This window comes from Cryptomeria japonica, chromosome 9 (assembly GCF_030272615.1).
Source record: "Cryptomeria japonica chromosome 9, Sugi_1.0, whole genome shotgun sequence".
Classification (NCBI taxonomy): Eukaryota; Viridiplantae; Streptophyta; class Pinopsida; order Cupressales; family Cupressaceae; genus Cryptomeria; species Cryptomeria japonica.
The window spans coordinates 323,298,868-323,315,806 of NC_081413.1; the positions used below are offsets into that span (position 1 = coordinate 323,298,868).

At 36.5% G+C, this 16,939-nt stretch overlaps 1 protein-coding gene across 2 annotated transcripts in view; it reads left to right on the forward strand.

The window, feature by feature from the left end:
* Nucleotides 1-16,558, forward strand: part of LOC131029746 (PITH domain-containing protein At3g04780) — a 66,410-nt gene extending 49,852 nt beyond the window's left edge. For both annotated transcript variants that reach the window (XM_057960388.1, XM_057960389.1), the window contains one exon: nt 16,188-16,558. In XM_057960388.1, the coding sequence (XP_057816371.1) occupies nt 16,188-16,239 (52 nt within the window). In that variant the 3' untranslated portion in view covers nt 16,240-16,558. The remainder of the gene's footprint in view (nt 1-16,187) is intronic.
* Nucleotides 16,559-16,939: the final 381 nt, after the last annotated feature.

Here is a 16,939-nt window from a genome sequence, read left to right on the forward strand (position 1 = left end):
TCTGGCTGCTCTATGTATACCTTCTTCTTCCAATATCCCATTCAAAAATCTAGATTTAACATCCATCTGGTATACCTTGAACTTCTTATGGGCTGCAAATGCAAGTAAAGTTCTAACACCTTCCAGTCTTGCTACTGGTGCAAAAGTTTCACCATAATCTTCTCCTTCTTCTTGCGCATAACCCTTGCAAACTAATCTTGCCTTATTGCGAAGTACAACACCATCTTTATTTAACTTGTTTCTGAGTACCCATTTAGTACTTATAACATTCTTGTTTACCGGTCGGGGTACCAGGGTCCAAGTGTTGTTCTTCTCAATTTGATCCAATTCCTTCTCCATAGCTTTAACCCAATAATCATCACCAAATGCCTCCTTAGCACTTCTAGGTTCAATGGTGGAGATCATGCAAGATTTCTCTCTTATTCCCCTTCTAGTTAGTACTCCAACATCCTTATCTCCAATAATCTGCTCTGGATTGTGATTCAGTCTCACATATCTAGGAATAACATGATCATTCTCTTCAAGTTCAGCTTCTTCATTATCATCTTCTTCTGAATTTATTTGTTCCGGTTGGACAAGTGCATTAGAATTTGCTTTACCGGTTTCTGATTTAACGGTTTCAGGTTCCAAAAGCAAAATGCAAGGATCTTCATCCTTTTTCTCTGAACTGGTTCCTTCTAAGACTTCAGGAAATTCATCTACTCGAACATCAACACTCTGAACAATTCTCTGTGTCCTGTTGTTGAAGCATTTATAGGCCTTACTCTTGGTGGAATAGCCAATAAATATGCCTTCATCACTCTTAGCTTCAAACTTGCTAAATCACCTCTTTTAATAAAACATTTGCTACCGAATATCTTAAAATAGCTAACATCAGGTGATCTTACATACAAATATTCATAAGGGGTCTTGTCCTTACCTCTTGTCCTTAAACTGAAAAACCGATACAAACTTCCCAAACTCAAACTCAATCACACAAAGTAAACTTATCAATAGAATATCACTATCAAGATCAATACTCATAAGAATACTCAACATCAACCGGTTAACTCTTATAGCAACTTAACAGTAAACAACTTTATCTTGTAAACATCCAAATGCTTAATCATATATCAACACACTCCATCTCTCAATGCTTCCAGTTATCATGCCTTATCAGAAGTTAATCAAATCAACAAATAAGATCATAACCACAAAAAACATTCACCACATGACACAAATGCTTATACGTGGAAAACCCAAATAGGTAAAAACCATGGTGAGATGAGACTCACAAGATAGCTATTCGAACTCTTCTGAAGTTCCTCCTGTTAGGAGCCAAGCCTGTTAAAGCTTTTACAAGAAGTCCTGTTAAGAGCTGATCCTGTTAAGAATCATCCGGTTAAGGGATTTACAAAATGCCTTGATAAAAAGAAAATACCCTGTAAGGAGTAACCTCGGCAGAGGATTTGAGAATCCAAGCTAATGGACCACCTTGTTAGAGGATTTAAGAAGTAACCAAGCTTGTTAGAGCTTACCCGGTTAGGGGATTTCAATTCTGCTGTAATTGTTAGAAGACAAGAAGTTTTTCTTGATCTGTCTGAATAGCAGTACATTTGCTTGATCAGATCCTTTTAAGCTTCAATCTGCTTATACTCAAACTGCAGATCCATTCTTCGGTTAGGCAACCACACACGCAACTGATTTTTGCCAACACCTTTTACAAAACAACTTCATCGACCTTAAATACAAATCAATTAGTTCGGTAACACAACAAAAACCTAATTCTCTCATAGAGATTACAAACAAATCGGTTCAAGTGTGACCGTTGCAATCTATACACATTGTTCAAGAAAATTCCAACTGCTCCATGATCACCGCTTCGTCGGACTTGTAACTCATCACGCGCTTTGCATTAGATGCAATCCACTTTGCTCATTCCCTAGAAAATCAAACAAATGCGCCAAAACAATCTAAACTTATCTTCATACAATGACCACACGTGTCACCATCATTACCGCTCATCATCAAATAATAAACCAACATAACCATTTCAGCAAACTTAATCGGTTAGGGTTTAACAAAAAACAACCGGTAGGGTTTACCGGTTACATTGCATAGAAAGGGTTTAACCTTATACACCGGTTAGCGGTTCAACTCACATACTTATATACCGGTTTACAACATCTTCCTCAAAGCTCTTCCTACCGGTTACAAGACAATATCAATAATAACAACAATATCAGCAATATTATAAATACCATTACCGGTTCAATTGACATCAATGACAACATAACATATCATTAATGCAATCTTCATGCAAATGCCAACAAAGCAAGCTCTCAGCCCACGTGTAGGGATACTTAGATACTTTGAGTGATACATCTAGATAGTGTGGACAATCATGCGGTGGGCTTCTTCCTTCTATCCTTATTTATTGATGGAATAATGTGGGAAAACCCAACAAGATTTAGCAAGGGTTTGTTAGGAATTTGCAAGGGCGTGTACACCTTGTATTTTATTGGTTGGCTTTGCAATGGCAAAGGCTATTCAAGATTTGATGTAGGAAACAACACCATGATGTAATTTTGGCTATTAGAAGTGCTTTTGCCAAATCTACCACTCTTTTCTCAATGCCATAGTGACCTCCCACCCAACTATGGTGAGTTTTGGAAATTGTCTTCTAACATTCATTAGCTTGAACATATATATGCCCTATATGACATAGGAGTCCATTTTCCAAGTATTTAGTAACCAATTTTTCTCAGTTTATCAGTTTATTTCTTAGTTTATTTTCTTTCAAATGTTTGTAGGTTTGGATGATAGCGTAAATCTATTTGTCACATATTGGATATTTGCCGAATTGTGTTAAAAAAGTTTTTTCTATGGTAGGTGATAGGGTGGCCATGTTGAGTGAGAGCCATAGCAAGTGTGTGCTTTGAGGCTTGTATCTTGATCTCAAAATATTGTTGCAGATCAGGGATAACAAGGATTGATGCCAAACATAGCCTTTGTTTCAATTGGTGAATGTCTGTTTTTGCTCCTTTGTCAATATTGGCGTATGTTGTGCCTTTGTACATGTGAACTTTGCTTTTGGCCCCCCTTTTTTCTTGGTATAGAGGCATGCAATGTGAGACAACCTAAGCATTAACCCTTCGTAAAAGTTGGCTTGACCTACAAGTTCATTGGGAGTTTTAGGAGTTGAATAGTCTTTTGATAACCCAAGTCTTCTCTAGGTTGGCACTACACCGTCACTATAAAAAATGTAGCTGATTTATTCGATTCCCTATATTCCAAAATAACAGACTTATACTTTTGTGTAGAGCTTATGCAGGTGTAGATTTGAGAGAACATGTTGAAGGTGAAACATGTGATCCTCCCATGTCTTATTGAAGATGAGAATGCCATCAAAGTAGACAATCAAAAACTAATCCACAAAAGACTTTGAGAACTTGCTCATCATCTACATGAATGTGGCGAATGCATTGGTTTGGCCAATGTGCATACCCAACTACTCAAGTAAACCCTCATTAGAATTGAGACGATCTTCTTGACATGCACCTAATTTTTCCTTGCTTTCAAATTTATTCTTGTCAAAAATTCTGCTCCTTGAAGTTTGTCCATGAGGTCATCAGTTCAAGGGATTAGATACTTGTTTTTTTACAATGATCTTGTTTAGGGCACGGTAGTCTAGCAAAGTCACCATGTTCCATTCTTATTTATGGGCAACACAATTGAAGTTTTACAAGTGAAGGCACTTAGCCAAATGTGCATTTTTGAAAAAATCCTAAATTTGGTTGTTAATCTCATCATTCTCTATGATTGATCTCTTTTTGCATGGTGGCTCATTTGCTTAGATTGTGTTGTCAAATGTGGTATGGGAATGTGTGTGTGTGTATTGGAGACGTGATTTGTGGGAGCCCCTTTTGGTATTATGTACATTCTATTGCGGAGTGTATATGTAGCCTCATAGACACCATGACACTTGTATATGTAGAGATGTTTGAGCATGACATTAGAAATATCTAGGTGTGCCATAGCTCAAAATACCCCTTCTTGGAAGTGTTCAATAGAAGAGGACATGCAACATTGCCCATTGGCATAGATGTTTTTGATGGCATATGGATGTGGATGAGGTGTTGTATATAGGTTCTCTTTCTTCATTATTTCAACAAAATCAAGTTAATTTGACTTTCATTGGCCACGATGAAATTTAGGGCCTTTACATTCAACCATGCCTATGAGTGGAATAGCTGTTTGTCAACCTTTGGTGAAAGGATCCTTGGAGTTGCAACGGGGGCGTGTGGGTGTGCATAAATGATATGATTTTTTTTCGTTTTCCTCGAACAAATTTGTCTCTTAGAAGAACTTTGTTGGTGCAACAAACCTTCATGCCACAAGAATTGTGGTTCCAACACCACATGCTTGAATTCTTCTGGGTTTTCTTGCTACTTTTCTTTGGTGGCTATTTTTGTAGCTAAGTATCCATATTTTTTTGTTTCCTTGTAAACCTATTGTCTTCTCCCTTCGGATTAACACTTGCAAAATATTCTTTCTTAGCTTTTGGACTGATTTTTTTTCAATCTTCACCACAAAATGGTAGGCAATCCCTAGGGTTTTAATAATCTAAAATGCCATCTTTGTCTAAATGTAGCACAGTACGATACTTTAGGAGTCAATGCTTCTTAGAGTCTTTGATGCTCAATTTTGCAAACAATTTATTTAAAGTATTAGTGTAGTCTTGTATGAACTAGTTCTTTTCTTTTAGTCATTGCTATATACTTTTCTTCGTATGTATCAACATGAAAAATATCTTTCTTGATAGCTTGTATGAAATTTCCACTTGATGGAATTTACCTTGATCAACACATTATAGTGAAGCTTCCATGATTCCAACTTGGCAACTGTTGTGACCTTTTTCACACATCGCCCCATTGCAAATGGGGACCCTCCATTTTTTTCCTGCTTTCTAGGGTTTTTGTTAGTGTCCCGTGGCCTTCCGCTTCAGTTCTGCTCGGTTCTGTCAAGTTTTGAACGGTTTGAGTCCTAGAGATTGAAAGTCAATTTGTGCAAGCCAAGTGATAACAGAGTCCAGACACCGTCAAAGTGCCTAGAAAGGCCAAAGGACGAAGAACGCAATTGATTTGAGCGAATTTGAACAACTTTCTATTTTTAGAAAGTTTGCTTTTTCCTATTTTTTAGGAAGTTTCGTTTTTGGCATTTTTAGCTTGATCTTCGGTATGGCTATTTTTAGGAAAGTTTTCCCTATTTTTTAGGGATGCTTGCTTTTTGCTTTTTCAGAGTGGGGACCCAGGGTTTGCACTGGTACCACTGACCTTCGATCGCGATCGAAAATTTTCAAGTTTTGACCTAGAAAACTACGTTCCTACATTTTAGGGGGTCATGATGCTTTAGATGATTTGCCTGAGTATGGGTTTCAAATTTCAAGTTAATTTGGTTAAAATTGAAGAAATTGTGGAATTTTGAAGTTTTCCAAATATTTTCTAAGTCTGGCTAATCAATGTGTAATGGTGAATGTTATGACAAGAGAGATTAAAAGTCCGCCTTGGTATGTGGCGCTTGAGATGGCAAAAGTCTGCCCAAGTTGTGAACTCTAAACTCCGCTGTCATGAAAGGAAAGTGGCATGAATAGGAAAAGTCCGCCCAAGCTGTGGTCTTCAAAAGTCCGCCCAAGGTGATAAGTCATGAACTCTCCAAAGTCCACCCTGTGGAGAGGGATGAAAAGTCCGCCCTATGGAGATGCCTAAAAAGTTCGCCCAAGGATTTGGTGAATGGCAAGTGGTCATGAAAAGTCTGCCCTCCCACTTGAGAAAAGAATAATTTGAACTCCAAAAGTCCGCCTTGATCAAGCTCTCCAAGGTCCGTCCATGATGAAGAAACCGCCCTCCAAGCTGCCCAAGAAACATGAAAAGTCCGCCCTATGGAGATGAAGCCTTCCAAAGTCCATCCATGGTTCCTAAAAAGTCCGCCCTCTTCATGGTTGAGTTCCAAGTCTTCAAGAAAGTCTGCATGGAGCAGCCAAGAGTGATGATAGGAGGTATAGAAAGTCCGCCTTGGGTGATGAAGGAGTTTCAAGGGTATCATTAAAGTCCGCCCTGTGAAGTGAAGAAAAGTTTCTAAGTATTGGCCATGGTGCAAGGAAGTCTCACCAACTCCGTCCAAGTAAGGCACTTAGCTGTTCAAAGTCCACCCTATGGTGTCAAGGATTATTCCAAGTTTTTGAAGAGGTCATGGTGCGAGGAGGTATTCAAATCCGCCCTAGGCTGATGAAGATGTTATGCTTTTAAAGCCCTCCTTGAGGTAGCAAGCACAATGTTTTCAAGTGCTGCAAAGTCTGCCTAACAACATAGCAATGGATAAGGAAAGTTTCCAAGTGTTTAGGCATGATGTCGTGAAAGAACCAAAGTCTGCCCTATGCTGGAGCCACTTACCTATTAAAGTCCGCCTTGCTGCAGGTTGAAGTGCCTAACTCTTCTTCAAAGTCTGCCTTCTTGATGCCTTGGTGCCATGTGTTGCTCAAACTCCGCCATCCATGAGCTAGAAAGTCCGCCCTACACTTGGAGGTCAAGCAAAGTCAACAGCAAGTTCGAAAATAAGTTTAAAATGCAAGTGATGTCATCAAATCCATGAAAGAATTCGAATTGCTAACTGATTTAGAAAGTTTTGGAAGAAGATATAGTGCAGATTGAGAAAGAATTCGAACTGTGGATGGAATTAGAAAGTTTTGAAAGAAGATATCTCAAGATCAAGTTCGAATTTATGGACTAAAAAATCAATTTAGAAACTTGCACTTTGTGAACCAAGAAGAAGATTTTCGAACTTGAAGAGATGACAAGCCAACTAAAGACTAAAATAGAAACTTTCTTTGTGGATACGATGGACTGAGGATGAAATAGAAACAAATTTTTAAAGGATTTGCGTGTTTCTAATTGTGAAAACCAACTCTAATACAAACACATTATTCATTCTCTCATTTTTGCACAATAAGAGTTTGAATTTTATGAAGAGAGAGAGCATTTTCAAGCAAGCTTCTTTCAGGTCTGAGTTTTTTTTTTAAGAAGTTTTATTGCAGATTGGAGGTGTTGCTGGGTGATTTCTTGCAGATTAAGCAAAATTTTGAAGGAGTTTTAATTTTTCAATCTCTTTCTTATCAAGTATCTGCAGATTTTGCAGTCCAATCAACTAATAGAAGGCAGAACTTTCAAGTTCTTCTGAGTTTTGTTCCTTCTATATTCTCATTTCTGTCAAAGGTGAAGTTGATTGGTGGGCAGACTTATCAATTTTCTCAAATTTTCAGAGTGTATTGGGGGTGTCTTTATCGGGTTTATCCAAAATTTTGATAAGAGGATCATTTTGGATTGAACGTTCTTTCTTTCAAGCATGACCTTCTAAGTATTTGCAGCTTGTTTCAAAACTAAAAGTGTTGAGAAATCAGAAGATCAAAGCATTCTGCTATCTAACCTTCGAAACTTTGCACTAAAAGATAGATTTCTAACTTAATTTCCTTTGGTTTTGCAGGTCGTAAATGGTAGTAGAAGCGGGATCATCATAGAGATCGCAGTTGGAGTTTCAAGCCAAACGGAGGATTGAGGACAAGTTCATGGGCAAGGTTCATCCCAGCGTGAAGATAGCCAAAATTTGGCTAAGTATGGGAACTATTTCACAAAGAAAATTCCAATTTCCTCAATTATGGTGAAGGCATGGAGAAATTCTTCTCCAAATTTCAGGGTATCAAGAAGGAGGGCATGATCACAACGAATGTCTAAACAACTTGATCTTATCATTTCATATTTTCAAGGGGTTATCTAGAAGCTTTCACCCTCCTCTCGCGCAACATGAATTGGGGCCACAAAGAAGCAAGCATAGAGTCATCAACAAGAAATTATTTTAAGAAATTCAACAATTTTCCTTCCGAGCTTCATGGGCTTGTCAATCATTCCTCCTGAACTAGGCAGAGAACCTTGTCCAGTACTTCAGCCAGACTTGGATTTCAGCGATGAACAAGAACACATTATCACATAATTGTACAACTTGGCATGGGAAGTGAAAAGAAACACTCCTGATTGGTATCGCATGTGTTTTATCCTTGATGAGGAACTAGAAATTGCCGCATGTATCAACGCGAAGATAAGAAGAGAGCAAGATCCAGCTCTCGTACTTGCTCTTGCACCGCCTCAACAAGATTAGGAGTGACTCACGCTGCGGTGGCGCCTCGTCATCTTCCGACCAATTAGATTGCTCCAAGTCAACATGCCCAGATTCAATGAACTTGACTTATCCAAAAAGGAAACTAGGTGTATGCTTTAGTGAGAATGGCAACTGTGCCACTTGTCATGTTCTCGTTCATTCTAACTGATAGAGTTTTGAGAAACCCTAATTAGGGTTTATAACTTTCAATCTGGGCCCTTGAACACGGTTTGATCTCGGCCATTCATTATTTTCTGAAAACTATATAAGGCTACCTCCTCTCATTTGGAGAGTGTGAGGTTTTTGATATATTGTTGCGTGAAGGTCATTTTTTCAAATAATATATTGCATGTGCGCTTTCTCTTAAGGCTTTGTAATCTCTGTTGTTTGAGTGATTAGCATGGTTTCAATTTCCTCAACACATTAGTTAAAGTTAATTTAGATTTGCTTTCATGTTGCTAGAATTGAATGAAGGATTTGATAAGTATTAATTAATGGTGTATCTCTGCTCATACTTTTGGTGAATGGATGATTTCCATTTCATTGTGCAAAGTTAGTCTGAGCCTATCCCCTGTGCATGCCAACATTTCGATCATAAGCACAACCCATTGAAGATTGCACCCGCTTTGTGTAGTTGTCCTCAGTGTGGCGAAGCAAAGTGTGGTTTCTTGAGAACACCCAGTTAATACCGTCTCCAGAATTCGTAGGTTTAGATCAGCTTTCTTAACCCTATGGTCCCTATCTCCCTTTTTCCCTTTTTGAAAGTCTAAATCCCGGAAAATCAAAAAAAGAAAAAAGAGAAAGAGCCTAAAATTGATAAATCTATCCAAGTCCATAAGCTTAAAAGACATTCATAAATGTAAGTACCCCTTGAGATTTTCAACATACACTACCCAAGTAGCTATCCCACTAAAGTCGCTTGTTCGCACATATATACCTTTGAATCAGCAGTGATTTTTCAGGAGAGGATAGAATACCTTTGGGTATCTTATTCTAATGTTTGGTAGATGATAAAACAGACACCAACACTAACAAGCTAGAATATTAATGGACAAGGTGTTTGATTTTCAAGAGACAAAATGTGTTTTTCTTTGAATCTGATAAATTATATATAATACTTATCCAATTTGGAAATTTAAGTCTCAACAACATTTGCATCAATTTTTCCTTCAAAATTTAGGATGTCAAAGTTTACCTAGACTTTTAAGGGAGCTTAATTGCCCAATGGTCCATTGTGGAGGTTCGATGGGTTTGAGGTGTTTTGGAGCATTTATGCAAATTTCTAATCATTGTGTTTTTTGAGGTGCTTCAACCAATGCCTTGAAGCAATTCAAGAGGTTGGCACCATGTTCTTCAATACTTTTTTGTGATCATGTGCTTCGATTAGGAAGATTATCCAATGAAAATCTTGTCTTCAACCCAAGTTTCTGATAAACTGATCATGACCGGTGGTATGTGTAGGAGTGAATAGGCTTTGATATGACTAACTTGAATTAAGTTGGTAATTTAGGAGACAATACACAAGTTGAGGAACTCAATGTATTATGAACTACAATTGAGCAAAACATAAACAAATGAAGATTGACAATGTGTAGTTGAACAAAATATAATTTAATTTTTGGTAAGAGCTTATACAAAATTTGCAAACTCTATAGAAGAGATGTATGCCTTCTACTTTGATTGCATGCTTAAATCTTAGCTATCAAATAGGTTTACAATAGAATAAATAGAAAACTTAGTTGAAATAGTAAATTAGGGTTCTTGGTGAGAACCAAAGAGTCCTGATGCTTGGTAGTGACTTGTATCCTCCTTTTGTGGAAGTTGAAATGGACAGTTGGATAAAGACAAACTTATTAGGAAACTTAAAATATTTATTGGAGTTGATTTAATTTTATTATCTCTACTTGTCAAAGTTATAACTTCTAGCTTGCCTCTTAAAGTTCAAAGTTTGTACATGTGTTGGAATGCTTAGGTCACAAACTAATTAATGTGGGTTCGAATGTGGTGTAAGAAGGTGTAACTATTGTGTTGCCAAATTATGCTTCAGAGAGCTTTGAAAGTGCAAGATATGAAACTGTAGAAAATACTGAAAAAAAAAAAAAAAAACATTTTGGAAATTTTCAAAATTTTATTTGAAATTGCCACCTGGGTCAGTTGAGCCGTTCTCTTGACCAATTTACTTACTAAGCAAGTTTCATCTCCAACTCATTCTTTACCAGATTGGCCTCCTAATGCTTTGGTTCTTTGGATCCCATCTCAGGATGACCACATATCTCGCCCAATCCCCTCTTAAGGGCAATGATAAGATCTTGGGTATTAGTTAGGAGGGACATGGTTCGATATGTGGTTTTCTGTTGATCATTGTGTTGTGATTAAGGTGTCTCGACCTTAGAGTCCAAACATGTTTATTTTATTACACTCACTTTGGAAGTCTTAAAAAGAGGGGACTAGTGTCATAGGTTGCAATGTTGGAACTATGACGGTTTCTTTTATTTACTATGACAGTTGCTATTTCGATGGAAGAGTCATGGAGAGTTATTATTTGTCAATTGGCATTTATGTTTTGAGTTCACTTTTGACAAGTGGTGAGATTTAGGTGTTGCATATGGCAAGGTGATTGTTACGGATGAGTTATGCATTGTTGCTTTGGAAGTTGCTATGTGCAATGTGTCATGGGTTTAGCAAGTTGTTGTTTATGACAGCACATACCTGTTTGGCATTAGAGTTGGTTTTGGAAACCATGTGTGCTTTCCGCTTGTGTTGAGCTATATTAATATGTGGCTTCTTAGTGTATTTTGTATGATAGGTTGGATATCTTCTAAGAAGCTTTGATGTGCTGGATATTCTCTAGAATTCTCTGCTGCTGTATTTACTCCCGAAGAGCATTGACTCTAGGCATTGTATTGTAACTGATGTTTGTTGCTGATAATACAATTGAGTTTGGCTTTTGGAGTGTGGGTTTTATTCCAAAAGGGTTTTCCCATGTATATCTGGTGTTGTGAGTTTATTTGTTTAAATCTGATTTTGCATATGTTTATCTAATCTGTAAGAGTTAAAGGTTTTTAAGAAATTTTTGCATCATCTCTCGTTAGATTTAGCATTTGGAAGTGTTTATTCTGCACTTGGCTTCCTTTTACATTGGCCTAGATGGGCCCAACATTGACATTGATTGCACTAGCTTGGGTCTGTGCCATGATGCAATTGTGACAAGGCAGACACAAACCAGAAATTAGCAAGCCCAAGGCCCAGCTTTTGAAGCTGCTATGATACCATAATGTAACTACCTTGGATTTTGATCTGAAACAACCTGACAATCATTTTTCTTCTTTGGAGTCAATCCTGATGTTTCTTGAGCTGAATTTATATGCAAAAAAGAAAGGTTTTAAAACCTGTTCATTAGACCATCCTTATTTATGGTTATAAGAAATTGAATCTAATGAGACCTTATGATACCTGTATTTACCCTTGAAAGATGGTTCCAATAATAGGCTGATTGGAGGAAATATTTCGCCCATCAAATTTAGTTTATTACTTTTTCCTAGGCATAACATCTAAGACCTTAAACTTTAGAAAGATCAACTAGATGCTCCTTCTCAGTAGAAATGCCAATAATGAGTACATGAGGCCTGCACTAAAAATGAGATCAAAATCAATAAGAGGTTACCTTTAAATTCCTTTCTGATCCTAAATGAAGAGAAGAGGCTGATATTAAAATCAAGGTGCAATTGGTCGACACCCCTTTATGTACATAACTTTATAAAGCCCAAGATACTAGGGCCCACCCATGAACTTCAATTCCATTCAATATCTTAAACCCCTTATCTTTATGAATACTCCCGGTCCAATGCAGAGCAAATCAATAGCTAACGTTTTTATTCTATAAACAGATATAGTTACAATGTTGTTGTTTTAGGAGTGTTTTGAACTAAAGATTAAGTACATAATTATAACATGAATCACTTCGTTCCTTTGATGAGTCTCCAATGTAGAGAATAGAGATGAATGAAATAATTTTGATACAGGGTACCTCATAATGCAGTCACCGTCCACAGATTATGTCATGCCTGTTAGGTCTCCATCTTAATGTATAAAGGGGATGTTGTGGACAATGTTTTGTTCATTTCATAGAGTTTCGCTCATACCCATCACCCATTAAAATAATGGATGAAGTTACGGATACTTCTCAAGAGTTCATATGGACCAATCACAATAAGTATGTTTCCCATTTCCATACAAAATCAGATTTACTAACAGTGCTAAATTAACTACTAATGGATTTCATTACCAAACTGGGAGTGTAGTTAGTTCATGGTCTGAACATATAGAGTTACAACTCAAAGTAGATCATTTCAAGTTAGTTACTACTTAATGGCAAATGCCACCTAGGAAGGATGCTTGAAGGAGAGAAGACCTGCAACGAAAAGGAGAGTGGATGATAGAGAAAATATGGAGGCCCTTTTATGCCATGTATAGAGACATGTGCTCCTTTGCAAATCCTTTTGTGAGGGCCATCAATCTGGGTACAAGATATATGCAAGCAGACTCATACAGAGATGCATGCTGAAAGGGGGTGAAACAAATTCATATTTATGCTTTTGCTAAAGGCTAAGTCCAAAACAACATAAATACTTCTTATTACTAGATTTATATGACTAAGACTACAATTTGTACGTATAGGCATTTAATGCTTATGTTAATTATGTAATAACACCACTATTACTTATGTCTACAAAGTAATTTACAATTAAGCTACAACCACCATGCAACTTTCCCATTCAATAATAGGTACAAGCCACCTTCATTGAATTGTGTGCCATTCAATCCTCTCAGAGACTGTGCATTCGTTCTTCTAACATTTTTCTGTTTCCCAAGCTCTTAATTGAACTCCAAGTATCCTTGGTTCAACCCTTCCTAAATCACTTGGCAACTCAAGTATACGAAATCAGATGTTTAAGTCCACAGTAAGAAAGAATTAAGATATTCAATCGAGTTTCAACATTCTTATTATCAGTCAGATAAAGCGGCCTTTGACAGGCTTCGGGCCATATGCTACAACAAGTGTCACTATACCAAGTTGCATCATAATAATACTATCATACAAAAGATACCAAAGGCCATGTCATGTGCTCTTGGTCATCATAGGTTTTTTGTTAGAAGTTATAACTACCTTCAACCTTCTTTAAAAATTTGAGAATAAACTAATATTCTCTTATTTAAATCAAATGATAGAACATAATTCTACGAGAAAGTAGTCATACCCTAAGTCTCAATCAATTTCAAAATTATCATTATACTCTCATCCTAGGCTCCAAATTGAAGGGAATTTTGGATCTCCTAGGGGCCAAATTGAAAAAGGTATTTGAAAATGGTGCCCAACTTCATTCGGATTATCCAATTTCATTTGAGCAATTGCTTCATTTGAGTTTGAATTCGATTTTTGCACTTAAGGATGGAAATCCTTGGCTACACACATTGAGAGATTAGGACGAAAAACCTTGCCTTACTTGGCAATTCTACACAACAATTGCATGGTGGACTGAACTTGAAGAGTTGTACAAAATTTTAGTGTAATGATCAAGATTTGCAAACAAATATAAGGAGCAATTGGCTGATTGATTGGAGCACCATTATTTGAGGGGATTCAACATACATCTTAGGCCACATCACTACAACATTTAGGCCGCATACTGTCATTGTAAAGATATATCCTGTGGTGTTTGTTTTCCATCATTTTCAGGTCTAGTCCAAGACAATACGCAAATGGTTACAACTCTAGGACTAGTTATGTGGGTTGAGGAATATGTGGTGGACATAGAGGATGTAGCTTTATGTAGAGAACGGTTGTGTGCAATATGAAGTTGGTTGAGTGGGTTGTTCAGTGTCGTTTAAGTTTGGCTTTGAGAGCATCTTATGACAATTTGTGGCTTTTGGTGTATATCCATTAGACTATTAGTATGTTATAGTGTCGTTTGGTTTTAGTTTTAGGTGTGGCAAGTAGCTATTTTTCCCTTCTATGGCATTATGGTAAGAAGTATGTTATTACCAATGGCGGAGGTTGAGTGACAAAGGGAGCGATCTATTCAAACAAGGGCCTTGCCATTTGCATAGGGGCTGACAACCTTAGATAATGGTGGCAACCATAATGCCAGCTGTGGCACTTTTAATCTACACAAAGCATATGATGCACCCAAGCATGAATTTAATGTGCTTGCTCACATTTTTAATGGCTTCTATCTTTGGTACAATCCTTACCAAGCCATGGCTCATTTCCACTCTTTCCTAATTTTGCTTAGTGTTCCAGTAGCCTTCTTACAAGCTTTGCAAATGAAATTTTGAATGTGTTTTTTGTTGTTGTAAATTGTGCATTGCAGTATCTATTAGGGCTGACCTATACATTTTGCAAGCCATAGTAATGTAAACTGGCCTTTGTGGACTGCCATTACTACAAGGTATTTAGTATCTTGAAGTTATTGTTTTCCATGAAGCCTGATTTAGGGCAAAACATTTTTTTATGCATGTTTGTGTAAATTCCCATGAAGATCCAATTGTTTCTAAATACCTTTTACTAGAGAAGCCAGAATTGTTGAAGAAAAGAATTCTGCTGTGCATTTTTGTAAAGCCTAACAGGATATCTATTAGTTCGTTAATTCCTCTTATGCAACTTATTTTACCCACAAATTTTTCTTTGATATTGTAAGATTGACAAAACCTAAAATTTGGCTTTGATACCATGTTAGGAATTTAGGACAATGAGGTTTAGCCAAGATGACCATTAATTGCATACATTTGAATGTTGCAGAAAGAGTTAAATAAACAGGAAATAAATGATAAGATTGCTCAGAACCCAAAAACTATGTGGGGGAAAACCATTCTATCAAACCCCACTAAACAGCATTGCATTATTTTGAGAAAACTTACTTTATCTAATAGACTAATAAAAATACTCTAGAACCTGGCTTCCAAGTCTCTCCTCTTATCCTTTTAAATGCATGGCTTCAAATACCTCCTACAGATCTCTTTGCCAAATACAACATATATCCAATGAAATATTTTCCACTCACGGGATTACCTTAAATATAGGATAGATGCAACCATCTGTTACAGTTTGGGCAGTCAAGCCTTTTCATCGAGGTATATGATTTCTTGACTAATAAAATAACGCATATTAAATTTATTAATTATTGATCAGTAATCATCCTAAATGGCCAGATATTCCATAAATAAAAATAAAGGCTAAACTTTATATCAAAGTCTTATTAATGTTACTGGGACAACTTATAAGTAAGCGTGCACCCTCCAATAAACATTATGCTCTAACATATCATCTATCTTTTTGCTCCTTCCTTTACCTCTAGCCTCTTTGAGGTTGCAAATAACCAACTTTGAAAAGTCTTGTTTATCATCCTTCACTAATTAAGAGGCCAATTGAGTGAGGTTCCATGTGCTAATTTTGCCCTGTTAAGCATTTTCTACTTTCTTGGACATTTCTGTTCCTTCTTAGTTGGCTGATGACAGATTATAATGAATTGAAGAATTTGACTACCATTGGTCATTTGTAGATATTTTATTTGCTGCATTGATATTCAATTTTATAATTTGTCTATTTCCTTCGATGCCTGAGGATGTGTGGCGTTTGTTTACATAATTTCGTGCATTTCAATAACAATCATTTTTTTAGTTATCATTGTTTATCAGTGAATTTGTTTTTAAGTTTTTCTTATAGTTATTGTCTAATTGTCAACAATATCACCATGATTCTTTTTTGTTATTTGGTTACATTCTACCTACTGGTATCAGAAGTTTTGAGGTCACTTCTCCAGTGCAATTTATTTTGTGATTAAAGCTCTTAAAATAGTGTGCATTGTGTTTTTACCTCGATTGATTTAGATTGCAAAATGAGATGACAGCCAAGGTCTTTGAAAGGTGTCAATCTGGTGAGTGAATAGTTTGGAAAATTTTGTCTCCTGCATATTGATGTCCTGTTCTGTCTGCACTTGTAGGGTGGAAACTACAAATATGAAGGAGCTAAAGAAGATTAATGAAGACCAATAGATGCCAGAAAAGATTTATATTGTAATCTTATTTGTGTATGTTTCATTCATATATTTCTAATTTGATCTCAAACCCTTGTAAAGGATTTTAATCAGAGTGCAATATATGAATTTACGTATAACTTTTCATTTAGCTTGTTACCATTCCAAAATTTTGTGTAACAATGGCAACGTGCCAATACTAGAAGAAAGAAATTGCCATTAGTATACACAGCCTTGGAAACTGCAAAGCTTTGTGATGGATAGCATAATGGAAACATATCATATCATCTGAATATTTTGCATATGCTTTCAAAAATATTATCCCTTTTGAGGTCTGACTGTTTTGTCTTAGAAATGTGGCTGTGATCTCATAGGTTGTTTGTACTATTTTATGGAGTTATATGTAGACACTACTAAAGTTATTGTTATATTAAATTTTAATTCTTTGAATGACTAGTAATTTTGTTTTCAAGTTTTAATGAAGAATTTGTGCGTTGTATTTAATTCAAATTGTGTTGATAGTCCAACGTTGGAAGTTGTTAGTGGGTTTGTTCTCAGTTTATATTCACACCAAGTGAGAGTATTGTAGGGTGATGTAACAAGTGTAAACTGACTTGATTGTGGCAAATGTCTTGTAATTACAACTTCCCAAAGCCTAAGATAGCATGTAAAGTGAGTGTGCCTAAAGCGACTTCACATGTTATTATTGCTTTTATGAA